We start from the raw sequence: 14698 nt of genomic DNA on the forward strand, positions 1-14698 counted from the left end.
CACTTGGCCGGTATTTTGGCCTCCTTACGGTATTTTTTATATAAAAAATACCTGAAATGCAATGGACAGTATTTATCCAACCAATCCTCCAACTCTCGGAATGTTGCACCATAACCTATACCAGTGTTTCCCAACCAGAGTGCCTCCAGTTGTTGCAAAACTACATCGGCTGTCCGGACATGCTGGGAGTTGTAGTTTTGCAACAGCTGGAGGCACCCCTGGTAGGGAAACACTAACCTACACTATATACTACTATATAGTCCAACATGCTGGGAGTTGTAGTTTGCAACAGCTGGAGGCACCCCGGGTTGGGAAAAACTGACCTATACTACTATATAGTCCAACGTTTCTGGGAGTTGTAGTTTGCAACAGCTGGAGGCACCCCGGGTTGGGAAAAACTGGCCTATACTGTATACTACTATATAGTCCAACATGCTGGGAGTTGTTTTTTAATTTGGGGCAGCTTCTGAGCCACAGTCTGTAACCTATACCAGTGTTTCCCAACCAGGGATGCCTCCAGCTGTTGCAAAACTACAACTCCCAGCATGACCGGACAGCCGTTGGCTGTCCTGGCATGCTGGGAGCTGTAGTTTTGCAACAGCTGGAGGCATCCATGGTTGGGAAACACTGACCTATACTGTATACTACTATCTAGTCCAACATGCTGCAACAGCTGGAGGCACCCCTGGTTGGGAAACACTGACCTAAACCATATACTACTATATAGTCCAACATGCTGGGAATTGTAGTTTTGCAACAGCTGGAGGCACCCCTGGTTGGGAAACACTGACCTAAACTATATACTACTATATAGTCCAATATGCTGGGAGTTGTAGTTTTTTTTAATTTAGGGGCAGCTGCTGAGTTACAGGCTGTAACCTATACCAGTGTTTCCCAACCAGAGAATCAGAGCGCCTCCAGCTGTTGCAAAACTACAACTCCCAGCATGAACGGACAGCCGTTGGCTGTCTGGGCATGCTGGGAGTTGTAGTTTTTCAACAGCTGGAGGCACCCCTGGTTGGGAAACACTGACCTATACTATATACTACTATATAGTCCAACATGCTGGGAGTTGTAGTTTTTTTTATTTTTTATTTGGGGCAGCTGCTGAGCCACAGGCTATATCAGGGCATGCTGGGAGTTGTAGTTAGTACCTAACTGCAACTCTTGAATTTGCTTTTTTTTTTAAAAGCGATCAAAAAGTCACATCAAAACAAAAATGGTCCTGTTAAAAACTACAGATCGTGGCGCAAAAAAAATGAGACCTATACAGGCCGTATAAGGAGAAATAAAAAAAGCTATAGGGTTCAGAATAGGACAAAATGTATTCCCGTATATATGTGTATCCTGTGATGTCACACATATTCAGTACAGACCAAACGTTTGGACACCTTCTCATTCAGAGTTTTCTTTATTTTCATGACTATGAATATTGTAGATTCACACTGAAGGCATCAAAACTATGAATGAACACGTGGAATTATATACATAACAAAAAAGTGTGAAAATCTGTCATATTCTAGGTTCTTCACAGTAGCCACCTTTTGCTTTGATTACTGCTTTGCACACTCTTCGCATTCTCTTGATGAGCTTCAAGAGGTAGTCACCTGAAATGGTTTTCACTTCACAGGTGTGCTGGTGTGGAGGAGGAGGTGTGATGGTGTGGAGGAGGAGGTGTGATGGTGTGGGGGAGGAGGTGTGATGGTGTGGGGGAGGAGGTGTGATGGTGTGGGGGGGAGGTGTGATGGTGTGGGGGAGGAGGTGTGATGGTGTGGGGGGGAGGTGTGATGGTGTGGGGGAGGAGGTGTGATGGTGTGGGGGAGGAGGTGTGATGGTGTGGAGGAGGAGGTGTGATGGTGTGGGGGGGAGGTGTGATGGTGTGGGGGAGGAGGTGTGATGGTGTGGAGGAGGAGGTGTGATGGTGTGGAGGAGGAGGTGTGATGGTGTGGAGGAGGAGGTGTGATGGTGTGGGGGAGGAGGTGTGATGGTGTGGGGGAGGAGGTGTGATGGTGTGATGGTGTGGGGGAGGAGGTGTGATGGTGTGGAGGAGGAGGTGTGATGGTGTGGGGGAGGAGGTGTGATGGTGTGGGGGAGGAGGTGTGATGGTGTGGGGGAGGAGGAGGTGTGATGGTGTGGGGGAGGGGGTGTGATGGTGTGGAGGAGGAGGTGCGATGGTGTGGAGGAGGAGGTGCGATGGTGTGGAGGAGGAGGTGTGATGGTGTGGGGGAGGAGGTGTGATGGTGTGGGGGAGGAGGTGTGATGGTGTGGGGGAGGAGGTGTGATGGTGTGGGGGAGGAGGTGTGCTGGTGTGGGGGAGGAGGTGTGATGGTGAGGAGGAGGTGTGATGGTGTGGGGGAGGAGGTGTGATGGTGTGGGGGAGGAGGTGTGATGGTGTGGGGGAGGAGGTGTGATGTTGAGGAGGAGGAGGAGGTGTGATGGTGTGGAGGAGGAGGAGGTGTGATGGTGTGGGGGAGGAGGTGTGATGGTGTGGGGGAGGAGGTGTGATGGTGTGGGGGAGGAAGTGTGCTGGTGTGGGGGAGGAGGTGTGCTGGTGTGGAGGAGGAGGTGTGATGGTGTGGGGGAGGAGGTGTGATGGTGTGGGGGAGGAGGTGTGATGGTGTGGGGGGGGGGGGGGCTGCTTTGCTGGTGATACTGTTGGGGATTTATCCAAAATTGAAGGCATACTGAACCAGCATGGCTACCACAGCATCTTGCAGCGGCTGCTATTCCATCCGGTTTGCGTTTAGTTGGACCATCATTTATTTTTCAACAGGACAATGACCCCAAACACCTCCAGGCTGTGTAAGGGCTATGTGACCAAGAAGGAGAGTGATGGGGTGCTGCTCCAGATGACCTGGCCTCCACAGTCACCGGACCTGAACCCAATCCAGATGGTTTGGGGTGAGCTGGACCACAGAGTGAAGACAAAAAGGGCCAACAAGTGCTAAGCATCATGGGAACTCCTTCAAGACTGTTGGAAGACCATTTCAGGTGACTACCTCTTGAAGCTCATCAAGAGAATCCAAGAGTGTGCAAAGCAGTAATCAGAGCAAAAGGAGCTAGAACCTAGAATATGACAGATTTTCACACTTTTTTGTTATGTCTATAATTCCACATGTGATCATTCATAGTTTTGATGCCTTCAGTGTGAATCTACAATATTCATAGTCATGAAAATAAAGAAAACTCTAATGTGTCCAAGCGTTTGGTCTGTACTGTATAATGAATTATGCAAATTAGAATGGGTGGTATATATATATATATATATATATATATATATATATTTTTTTTTTTTATTTTTTTTTTTGCAAGAAAGGTGGCAACCCTACTGGTGCAGGATGGGGGGGGGGGGGGAGGGGATGGGGGGGGGGGTCTGTCTAGACTCCGACAGAAAGAGACACTGTTTTTCCCTATAACATTTAGGAAGAGATCAGAGATGAGTTTATCGGGGCAATGACTGGCTACGGCACTGCTGTATATGGGGCATTTTCTAACTGTGACACTGTATATGGGGGTACTTTTATTGTTGGAGAATACTATAGGAGGGCACTTGGTGAAACAGACCCTAGTGTGGGTAAAGCTGACCATACATTTTAGGTAAAATATCTGTTGGCTGAATGGTTGCCGTGCCAAATGCTATCCCTCCCAATCCCCCCATATACGTGTACTGTGGTGGCCCGGTACAGGAGTTGTACCCTGTACCCTAGCTGGCCTGTCAGGCAGCCTCCCTGAAGTGTCCCCTGGGCCCCTGCACCTGTTCCCCTTGTATAGTTATCTTTATACTGTGTATTGTATATAAAGGTGTTATGTCTTTTAGAACAGTTGACATGTGATTAACCAGTGTCATGTGATTGTAACCCAGTGAGGTATCAGTGACCATGTGACCTTAGGGTGACCTATGGGACCCCTCCTAGTCTCCCCTATTTAAGCCCTGGGAGGAGCAGGCTCGCTCTCTTGATTTCCAGTTAAAGGGGTACCCTGGCCCTATGACATCTTATCCCCTATCCAAAGGAGTATTTTGACATCACGAAGCCGCCCCCGTGTGATGTCATGCCCCCACGGGAGTCGTGGTCTTTACAATGCTCAAGAGGTTGGGGAACACTGCCTTATTGGTATGAGCAGGATATGCCAAACTGTGGACCTCCAGATGTTGCAAACTTAAAGGGATACTCCGGCCCTAAGACATCTTATCCCCTATCCAAAGGATAGGGGATAAAATGTCTGACCGCGGGGGTCCAGCCGCTGGGGACCCCTTACAATCTTGCATTCGGCACCCACCTCTTTGAGCTGCACACCGTGCTGCCAGTTCACAAACTGCCGGGTGCCGACCACGGGGCCGGAGTCTTGTGACGTCACGACTCCGCCCCCGTGTGATATCACGCCCCGCCCCCGCTATGCAAGTCTATTGGAGGGGGTGTGGCGTGGCATAGCAGGGGCGGGGCGTGATGTCACACGGGGCGGAGTCGGTACGTCACAATACTCCGGCCCTGTGGTCGGCACCCGGCAGTTTGCGAGTTAGCAGCACGGCGTGCAGCTCAAAGAGGTGGGTGTCCAAAGATTGTGGGGGTCCCCAGCGGCGATACCCGCGGGGTCAGACATCTTATCCCCTATCCTTTGGATAGGGGATAAGATTTCTTAGGGCCGGAGTACCTCTTTAAATCTTCCAGCATACCGAAACAGCAATTGGCTGTCCGGGCATTCTGTGCATCATAGTTTTGCCACAGCTGGAGGTCTACAGTTTAGAGACCTCAGCTATATGCTGTATTAATATCAAACACAGTGCCCCCAGTGGCCAGTCACTGTATTTGCCTACCACATACGATCATGATTCTTTCTTTATTTCTAGTATTCCTGTGATGAAGTGATGTCACGTCCCTGCAAGAGACCCTCCGACTGTCATGGCTGCCTTGGCTTATTCACATGCAAGATGCCCCAGGGCAGGTGTGACTTCAAAAGTGTCTCCAAAAGTACAGGTAAGTACTAAAATCCGTCTTGGAATTGTGAGAAATTTTTGTTTCTTCTCTTTTTTTTTCTGCAGAGAAAAGAAAAAAATTCTGCTCAGTTTCACTCCCCATTTTCATTTATTTATTTTTTTAATGTTTATGGACAGGTATTTTCTACCAAAGCTTGCAGACGGATGAGGCTTCTGATGGAAACGCACACTGAGGATACAACACAATGGCTTCTGGGAGGTGCACCAAGTAAAAAGCCCCTGCGGCCGATGTTGGAGATGAAAATAATATATTTATTCTTGTGTAATTCTGAGTATCAATGTATTTAATGATGTGTATACAAATAAACAGATGTCCTGATGATTGTACATTGTCCTCGTTGTAGATACAGAGGGGGCTATAAATGGCAAGTGGTTAGGCTGACCATAAACTGGATATAGAGATAGCAGAAATGGGTCCGGGTTATATATAGTTGTAGGCCGCTATAATGCCCCTGTATATAGTTATAGGCCCCCATATTTAGTTGAAGGCTCCATCCCTCCTAAAACTATAGGCCCCTCTTAACCCCTATATAGTGGTAGACCCCCTCTGTTTTATGCCTCCATATATAGTAGTAGGTAGGCGACCCTCACAGATATACTTCTATTTTATAGCCGAGGAACGTGCTCTCGAATGACCCAAAGTGCAAGAAAAAGTGCAAACGTATTACACTAAAAAAAGTGCACAAAGGATGCGGTCTATTGCAAGCCCTTCTCCGATAGGAGGCCCCCCCCAACAAACCTTACCCTTCGCCTCCGGACTAAAAGGTACCTGCGAGGTTCCAGGTTCGATGTCCCTTTTCGTCGAAGCTACTAGGGGACCACAAATGCTCCCAGCATCCCCCTTGGCGTTAGCCAAGGTATTTGCCCGCAGAGCCGATAACAGTAGGTACCCTGCCAAAGCAGGAGTACCCGGGGTGTTTGCAGGGAGGTGCGGAACCTAATGGCCACACACACCTCCCCTAGTCCGCCAGGAGGGACACCCAGAAGGGCTACCGGATCCTGACAAATCCTGTGAACACACAACACGCAAAAAGTGACACAAGGAAAAGGAAATAACTAAGTGAATGAGTGCAGATATACTGCCCGGACATCCGGCCGGATCTATAAAAATTTCTCTGATCCTAGCAGAAGGCCGGGATACCAAGGGTGAGTGCCAAAGGTGAAGAGATCATGGTGCCCGTGCTTCCACTCAGTGAGTTATAACACCCAGTGAGTTTTGGCACCTCGGGGTCACCACTCCCCGAGGCACTAAAGTACCTTGGCTCTAGACCCTCTCAGCCTCATGACGAGACCCGGAGGGAACAAGTCACATCAGGGCAGCCGTCGAGCTGATTCCTGAGAAACAGCCCCGGAATGCCCCGGTATACCTTCACCCTCCATATAGCACCCATCCTACATTAATAGCAAAGACCAAACCACTGATAAGAACAGATATTACACTTGATCTTAGCCAAAAGGTCGAGAAGCGATACTGCCCTGCTGCTTCAGTGTTCCACTGCTCCACTGGTTAGGGGTCTGGACGCACTGCTATGACTGGGCCCTGTGGAATTACAGCTCAGTTCCATTAAAGTGAATGGAGCCAAGTTGTAATATCACACACAGCCTAAGGAACAGGTGTGGCGCTGTTTTTGGAAAAAAAAATTTCTATTTTTCTATTCCTCGTAATATATCAGTATCTCTAGAAATCTCTCTCCACTCCTCAATGGTTGCCTGAATAAATGAGTACAGCTTTATTTAGGGACATACACAGAAGAGGGTAGTGGGGTGGGGCAACAGCATAGATCAAAATGGGGGCCTACCCACTCTGATATTTTTGCATACACTTTCGATAAGGTTTGGACTGATTTTATCTCCTACTAACTAGCAATGCAGTTCCTCTGTGGAGGGCATTCCCCCCCCCCCCCCCCCCCCCCCCCCCCCATTAACAAAGAGTATAGTACCATCCAGTAAAAGGTACAGGATCATACCACTATGGGTATAGGTGCACCCTGTAAAGGAGACCATCCAGGGCTGGGTATTGGACCATCCAGTAACAAGGCATGCAGGACCATTTGGTAAAGAGTATATGACCATCCTGAGCTGGGCATAGGGCCATTTAAGTAGAGGATATAGGACTATCCAGTAAAGGGTTTAGGTACATCCCAGGCTGGGTATAGGTGTATCACATAAAGGATACAAGACAATCCAGGGCTGGGTATAGGATCATCCAGTAAAGGGTATAAAAGCATCCCATAAAAGGATATAGGACCATTCAGGGATGGGTATGAGACAATCCAGTAAAGGGTAAAGGAGAATCCTGGGCTGGGTGTAGGACCATCACATAAAGGATACAGGACCATCCAGTAACAGTTCATACAGGACCATTCAGTACAGAGTATGACCATATGGGTTGAGTATAGGGCCAATCAAGTAAAGGCTGAAGGAACATCCTGGGCAGAGAATAAGACCACCCATTAACGGGTATAGGAACATCCTAAGCTTTGTATAGGACCATCCAGTAAAGGGTATAGAAACATGCTGGGCTGGGTATAAGACAATCCAGTAACAATGAATATAGGACCATCCAAGTATGGGTGTAGCACCATCATGGGCTGGGTATGGGGCCATTTAAGTAAAGGGTATATCACATGGGATGAGTTCAGGAACATCCAATAAAGGTTATAGGAACATCCTGGGATGAGTATAGGACCAAACAGTAAATGGTATAGGACCAGCTTGGGCTGGGTATAGGACCATCCAAGTAAAAAGTATAGGACCATCCTGGGCTGAGTCTTTCTTTCTAAGAACCCAGTAGCAGCCACATGATCTGTCCATCCTCCAAATTAGGGCATGTTTATGGAGTCCTCTTAAAAACTTTATGACCCTCATGAAAGTGCCAGTCAGTGGCTAGAAGCATACTCGACAACGTTCTTATTTTGCCAAGACAGTGCCACAAATGGTGCAATGGCCTTTATTTAAACCCAAGCCTAAAGTGCGTAACTTAGGCCAGTTATGGGCAGAGCCTACAGGAGTTTTCCGAAAATTTACAAAACTTCAGATTTACAAGAAAAGAAAAAAAAAAGTTAACTCCCGCCTAAACTGGTGGCGGAGATTCTGATGGTGTTGAAAAACTTCATAACAGGCTGAAACGGGAATAAAAAAATAGCCTTCGGCTATCAGGGCATGATGGGGGTTGTAGTTTTGCAACAGCTGGGGAACACTATAGTAGAGCATAAATAAAAATTAACAAAATAATAATTATAAAAATGTTAACTAATAATAATTAATAAAATAATAATAATAATTCAAAATAATTATTATAATAATGATAATAATAATTATAATTAAAATAAATCATAATTATTTAATTTTTTTATTATAAGTATTTTAATTTAATTTTCATTATATATAAGAATAATCATACATTTATGATAATAAAAAACATGATAATGATGCAAAAATCCCAAAAAGAAAAGAAAAAAAAAATCCTAAATCACTTCTGTTTAAAATTTTTCACAAAAAGAATTTGTCTGAAGAAAATGCCAAGTTCAATCAAACCAACCAAAAGCAGATAAAATAATTAATTATTTATTTCTAAAATAGGCAAAAAAACTAAACAAAAACAAATCAAAAACAAATAACAAATCTCCATATAAACCACAGGCTCATTTATTGGAATTATATATTTATATAGAATTATATTTGAACAATTTGTGCACAGCTAGCCCTGCAGAGGGCGCTGTCTAGCTTTGTCTAACTTGATCACAGGCTTTTAGATTAGTGGTTTCAGTATTCCCCGCCGGCCATCGACTCATCAGTATCAGTCTCTGCCAATGTCTTGTAGGAGTTCTTCCTCATCTTTAAGGAATTTATTTTAATTTTTTCCGCCATCTTTGGTATCTTTCTAAGGCACAGTCATCGCGAGCAGTCAACACACAAGGCTGAATGCATTAAGGTGGGCAGGACAGTACATCCCCTCTACCCGTTCTCCCACCCCCCCCCCCCTTAATGCCAAACATTCATGTTACAAGATGCAAGAGTCCGAACAGCTTCTTCATCCACCACATATGAGACGCATGTGGTTACAATCACTGGCAGCTGCTTCTTCTTACAGAAAAATGAAGTTTGTGTCAAGTCTACGAAAGTCACATTTAGAAACAGAACTTTAAAAGGAAAAACTCCAGAAAAAAAAGTTTGGGAGAAATTTTTTTTTTTGCCATTCTCAAAGTTCTAACACAAATCAGGTTCCCCATTCTAGTCTAGATCAGTGATCTCCAACCAAGTCCTCAAGGTCCACCAACATTTCAAGTTTTTTTTTAGTAACTCATTGGAATAGAACTGGGGAAAGTTATACTAATGTTAGTGGGCCTTGAGGACTGGGTTGGGGACCTCTGGACTGTTGGTAGTGCTTGAGGACTGGGTTGGAGACCTCTGGACTGTTGGTGGTCCTTGAGGAATGGGTTAGAGACCTCTGGACTGTTGGTGGTGCTTAAAGACAGGGTTGGGGACTTCTGAATTGTTGACGGGCCTAGAGGAATGGCTTGGGGACCACTGGTCTACAGTAGATAGGGAAGGTCAAGGTCATGTTAGCCAGCAGGGAAAAATATAAATTCTGGACTGTTGGTGGGTCTTAAGGACTGGCTTGGAGACAAATGGATTGTTGGGTAGGCCTTGAGGACTGGGTTGGGGGCCACTGGATTGTTAGTAGGCCTTGAGGACTGGGTTGGGGACCTCTTGACTGTTGGTGGGCCTTAAGGACTGGGTTGGGGACCACTGGACTGTTGGCGGTGCTTAAGGACAAGGTTGGGGACTTCTGAATTGTTGACGAGCCTAGAGGAATGGCTTGAGGACCACTGGTCTATAGTAGATAGGGGAGGTCCTGAAGGTTATGTTAGCCAACAGGGAAAAATATAAATTCTGGACTGTTGGTGGGCCTTAAGGACTGGGTTGGGGACCACTGGATTGTTGGTGGGCCTTATGGGCAGGGTTGGGGACCACTGGATTGTTGGTGGGCCTTATGAACTGGGTTGGGGACCACTGGATTGTTGTAGGCCTTGAGGACTGGGGACCTCTGGACTGTTGGTGTGCCTTGAGGACTGGGTTGGAGACCTCTGGACTGTTGGTGGTGCTTAAGGACAGGGTTGGGGACTTCTGAATTGTTGACGGGCCTAGAGGAATGGGTTGGGGGACCACTGGTCTACAGTAGATAGGGGAGGTTAAGAAGGTCATGTTAGCCAGCTGGGAAAAATATTAATTTTGGACTGTCAATGGGCCTTATGGACTGGGTGTGGGGCCACTGGATTGCTAGTAGGCCTTGAGGACTGGGTTGGGGACCTCTGGACTGTTGATGGGCTTGAGGACTGGGTTAGAGACCTCTGGTGATGCTTGATGACTGGGTTGGGGACTACTGGCCTACAGTAGGGGAGGTCAAGAAGGTCATGTTAGCCAGCAGGGAAAAATATCAATTTTGAACTGTTGGTGGGCCTTGAGGACTGGGTTGGGGACTTCTTGATTGTTGGTGGGCCTTAAGGACTGGGTTGGGGACCTTTGGATTGGTGGACCTTATGGACTAGGTTGGGGACCTCTGGACTGTTGGTGGACCTTATGGACTAGGTTGTGGTCCTCTTGACTGTTGGTGGGCCTTGAGGACTGGGTTGGGGACCTCTGGCCTTTTGGTGGGCTTTGAGGACTGCGTTGGGGACCTCTGACTTTCGGTTGGTTTTGAGGAGTGGATTGGGGACCGTTGGACTGTTGGTGGGCCTTCACGACTGGGTTTCGGACCACTACAGTACATAGGTGAGGTCTAAAATGTCATGTTAAATCAGCAATGGAAAAAAAGTCATGACATGGTTAAATTGAGCGTACAGACTTTCCTAGCACTTTGGACTATCATTTTTCATTATTATTATAAGAATCCTACAACTATAAACTGATCACCGGTTATCCCAGCGATCAGCTGTAAGGAGAACTGGAAGCAAGTGTTCAATTTCTCTACAGTGCCGCCACAGGCAAAACAAAGCATTACATTAGCTGGTTGTCCATTCCCAACATTATAATTGGCCTGTGTAAGGCTGTGTTCACATGGGAAGTTAACTTAGTGGTACCGTTCTTAATTACAGCAGCAATTTTACAGCTACTTACTGAAATTGCGGTAAAAATTAGGCAATTTTACAGCAATTTGCATAATCACGGTAAGACTGTGCTATTCGCTGTGAAAATGCACAATTTTTTGTAGGGTTTTGGAAAATAACGTTAAAACTGTGTTAGTACTTAGAGGAGGTACTGCTAGTTAACTGCCCTGTGTGAACACAGCCTAAAAGAGACAGATCAGCCAACAATCATATTGTCTTTAGGCCAAACTGATCTTTTGTGGGGCCTTTATCACCATCCACCGCACTTCGCCCTGTTTAAACAGGAGACGCACAGCATGCCTGGAGTTGGGGTTTTGCAACCGTTGGAGGTGCACTGTTTGGGAAACACTGACCTAGAAGCTGTTCCAGAGTGTTACAGGGGTACTCCGCTGCTAGACATCTTATCCCCTATGCAAAGGATAGGGGATAAGATGTCTGATCGCGGGGGTCCCGCTGCGATCTCCCGCAGCACTCGGCGTTTTAACAAACGCCAGGTTCCTGCGGTAGTGGTCGTGACGTTAACGGCCAAGCCCCCTCATGGCGTCACGCCACGTCTCCTCCATTCATGTCTATGGGTTGGGGCATGTTGGAATCGAGGGGGTGTGGTGTGACATCACGGGAGGGCGTGGCCCACAGTCACGGCCTCCAACTCCGAGCGTTCTGTACAAAATGTTCAGAACGCTGGAGCACCAGAGTACCCATTTAAGTAAAGTGAAAAGGGTGTAAAGTAGTCCCGCTTTAGACTATTCTTAAAGGGAATGTCCATCTTACCAATAACAGTATTATTATGGTGCAAAGTAGTCTGGAACTACTTTAACTATAGAAAAAATTTGATATGTCAAAAGTTTTGATTGGTCAGGGTCTCATTGATGAGACCCCCTCTGATCACTAGATACAGCTAGGTGACAGAGCATTTTATACCCAGTCATTGCAGGAAACAGGATTCATTATAGTCTATGAAGTCCATCACTGAGACCCCGACTGATCAAAACTTTGACATGTCTTCATGTGCGTGTTTCTTACAATGACATCAGCAATTCTAGTATTAGGCTGCATTTACACTTCATTTTTATATTTCGGGTGCCGGATCCGGCTGGGGGAGGGGCAAACCCCAGTCGGATCAGCGCTGAACTCCATTTACTTTAATGAGCCGACCGGAGTCAAACGGTGACTCCGGTTGGCTCATTTTTGACCCGTATTCGGTTTTGTGACCGGGCCTAAAACCGTAGTGGTTCGGCTGGGGTACGGAAATGCCCGGTTTGCCCCTCCCCCACCTGGATCCAACACCCGTAATGTAAAAACGAAGTGTGAATGCAGCCTTACTCTGCTGCAAAGTAGTCCCGGACTAGACTATTCTGAAAGGCGATGTCCACCGAAAATTCCGAAAGAGCAGCCCCCCATTGTTTGTTGTAGGATTCAGCTACCTGTCGAAAGAACAATCTGGCTCATTCTTTTGGCGGAATCCCCTTGCATATGCATTGCAGTCTATGGAGGCAGAACATGTCCGAGTGGTCCTAGTGCCAACTAATGTCCATTATTAGAAATTTTCGCACACATGATCATCAAGGAATAATTCCTGTGTCTAGACCTGTGTGACGTAAGGTGGTCACCCCTCACCTTTAAAGTAGTACTCCACTGCTAGACATCTTATCCCCTTTCCAAAGGATAGGGGATAAGATGTCTGATCGCGAGGGTCCCGCTGCGGGAGATCATGGGGGCCCCAGCAGCACCCGACATTCAAAACAAACGCCGGGTTCCTGCAGAAGTGATCGGGATGTCACAACCACGCCCCCTTGTGAGGTCACACCACGCCCCCTCCATTCATGTCTATGGGAGGGGGCGTGTCGCTCGACACGCCCCCTCCCATAGACATGAATAGAGGGGGCGTGGTGTGACGCCACAAGGGGCGTGTCCGTGATGTTACGATCACGGCCTCCAGCTCCGTGTATTCGGAACAAAATGTTCAGAATGCTGGAGCATCGGAGTACCCCTTTAAGCCCTGCCCATATTTTTTACTTAGCCACTCCCATTTTAAGGAACTAAAACCTATTTTTGTGCAAACTATGCATCTATAGAAGACACTGGATTGGGGGGGGGGGGGGGTTTAGAAAATTTGGTTTGACCCAATCTAGTAATCCAGTCCAGAAATGACAGATTTTAGGCCCATATGAAACATCCAGCCAATCCTCACGAACCTTTATCCATCAGATTTCAATATTTTCCGCCTCTGGCGACTGGGAATATGAAATATATATATATATATATAACCCATAGCGCAATCTAGTCTTCCAATAAGAACAAAGAAACATACATACAAAAGGTTGTTCACACGTAACGCTGTATACATAACAGTACCACAGACATCGAACGTCGGGCGACGCGATGGACCACGGGCAAAAACGATAAAGGGGAGGTGCATCGTTATTCATCACAGTTAAAGTTGCCAGAAGGCGCCGAGCGTCACACCTGTGTGTTGTCAGGAGGGGGCGTTACACCCGGCAGCCCAGTAGGTATTAGTGGAATAGATTAGAGCGAACGCCTCTAGTCCTAGGGGTAAGGAACGTAAGTCTTTGGCGCATCCTGTTACTCCTGGCGTCCGCCTCTCCCATCGGCCACAATCCCGAGACACAGATTTCTTGGACAGTTAAATATCCCCAATGTTTCGAGGTGATAAAATCAGTCACTCTTCTTGTACAGATTTTTAAATCCTAATATAAATAAAAGCGAAAAGTTTTATGTATAAAACAAAAAAAATATAATAAAAAACAGCGATTGATGATGATTTTGTGGTTTCAATGACAAGCTTATCCAAGATCTGTCCAGTGCATGATACAGAGAGACCACCCAACTATCCTAAAAGTCTCCAAGGAAGGGGGCGGCTCTTCACGGCGAGGGAAAGAATTCTGTGTCGGCTCAAACTTCCTGCTTCCCTTCGGTAAACAGCAACAGGAGGGACACTTCCACAGCTACCATAGAGTGCGACAGCTGGTTAATAAGTTAAAAAATACGTCCACAGGGGCCGTCTTATCCTCCATGATCTACTTCTTGTGTAAAAAACGCATTTTACTTCCTAGAAAAGATACAAGAAGTAATTTTATAGGACATATAAATGTAATTATACTCCAGAGCAGCACTCACTATTCTGCTGGTGACGTCATACATTACATTACATATGCTGTACTGATTCTGAGTTATATCTTGTATTATACTCCAGAGCTGTACTCACTATTCTGCTGGTGAGGTCACTGTGTACATACATTACATTACTTATCCTGTACTGATCCTGAGTTATATCCTGTATTATACTCCAGAGCTGTACTCACTATTCTGCTGGTGGAGTCACTGTGTACATGAATTACATTACTTATCCTGTACTGATCCTGAGTTATATCCTGTAATATACTCCAGAGCTGTACTCACTATTCTGCTGGTGGAGTCACTGTGTACATGAATTACATTACTTATCCTGTACTGATCCTGAGTTATATCCTGTAATATACTCCAGAGCTGTACTCACTATTCTGCTGGTGGAGTCACTGTGTACATGCATTACATTACTTATCCTGTACTGATCCTGAGTTATATCCTGTATTAT

At 46.4% G+C, this 14698-nt stretch overlaps 1 protein-coding gene and 1 pseudogene across 5 annotated transcripts in view; both read right to left on the minus strand.

Moving 5' to 3' along the window:
- Positions 1 to 6356: 6356 nt before the first annotated feature.
- LOC130267954 (U2 spliceosomal RNA) lies at positions 6357 to 6463 on the minus strand (annotated as a pseudogene).
- A 2036-nt stretch (positions 6464 to 8499) lies between these two features.
- Positions 8500 to 14698, minus strand: part of DENND2A (DENN domain containing 2A) — a 150402-nt gene continuing 144203 nt past the window's right edge. For 4 of the 5 annotated variants that reach the window (XM_056517575.1, XM_056517580.1, XM_056517578.1 and 1 more), the window contains exons 20-21: positions 13005 to 14173; positions 8500 to 12918 (exon numbers count right to left, since the gene is read on the minus strand). In XM_056517575.1, coding sequence (XP_056373550.1) covers positions 14142 to 14173 — 32 coding nt within the window. In that variant the 3' untranslated portion in view covers positions 8500 to 12918; positions 13005 to 14141. The remainder of the gene's footprint in view (positions 12919 to 13004; positions 14174 to 14698) is intronic. The other variant, XM_056517576.1, reaches the window with a different exon arrangement.

The sequence above is a fragment of the Hyla sarda genome, chromosome 4 (genome assembly GCF_029499605.1).
Source record: "Hyla sarda isolate aHylSar1 chromosome 4, aHylSar1.hap1, whole genome shotgun sequence".
Lineage (NCBI taxonomy): Eukaryota > Metazoa > Chordata > Amphibia > Anura > Hylidae > Hyla > Hyla sarda.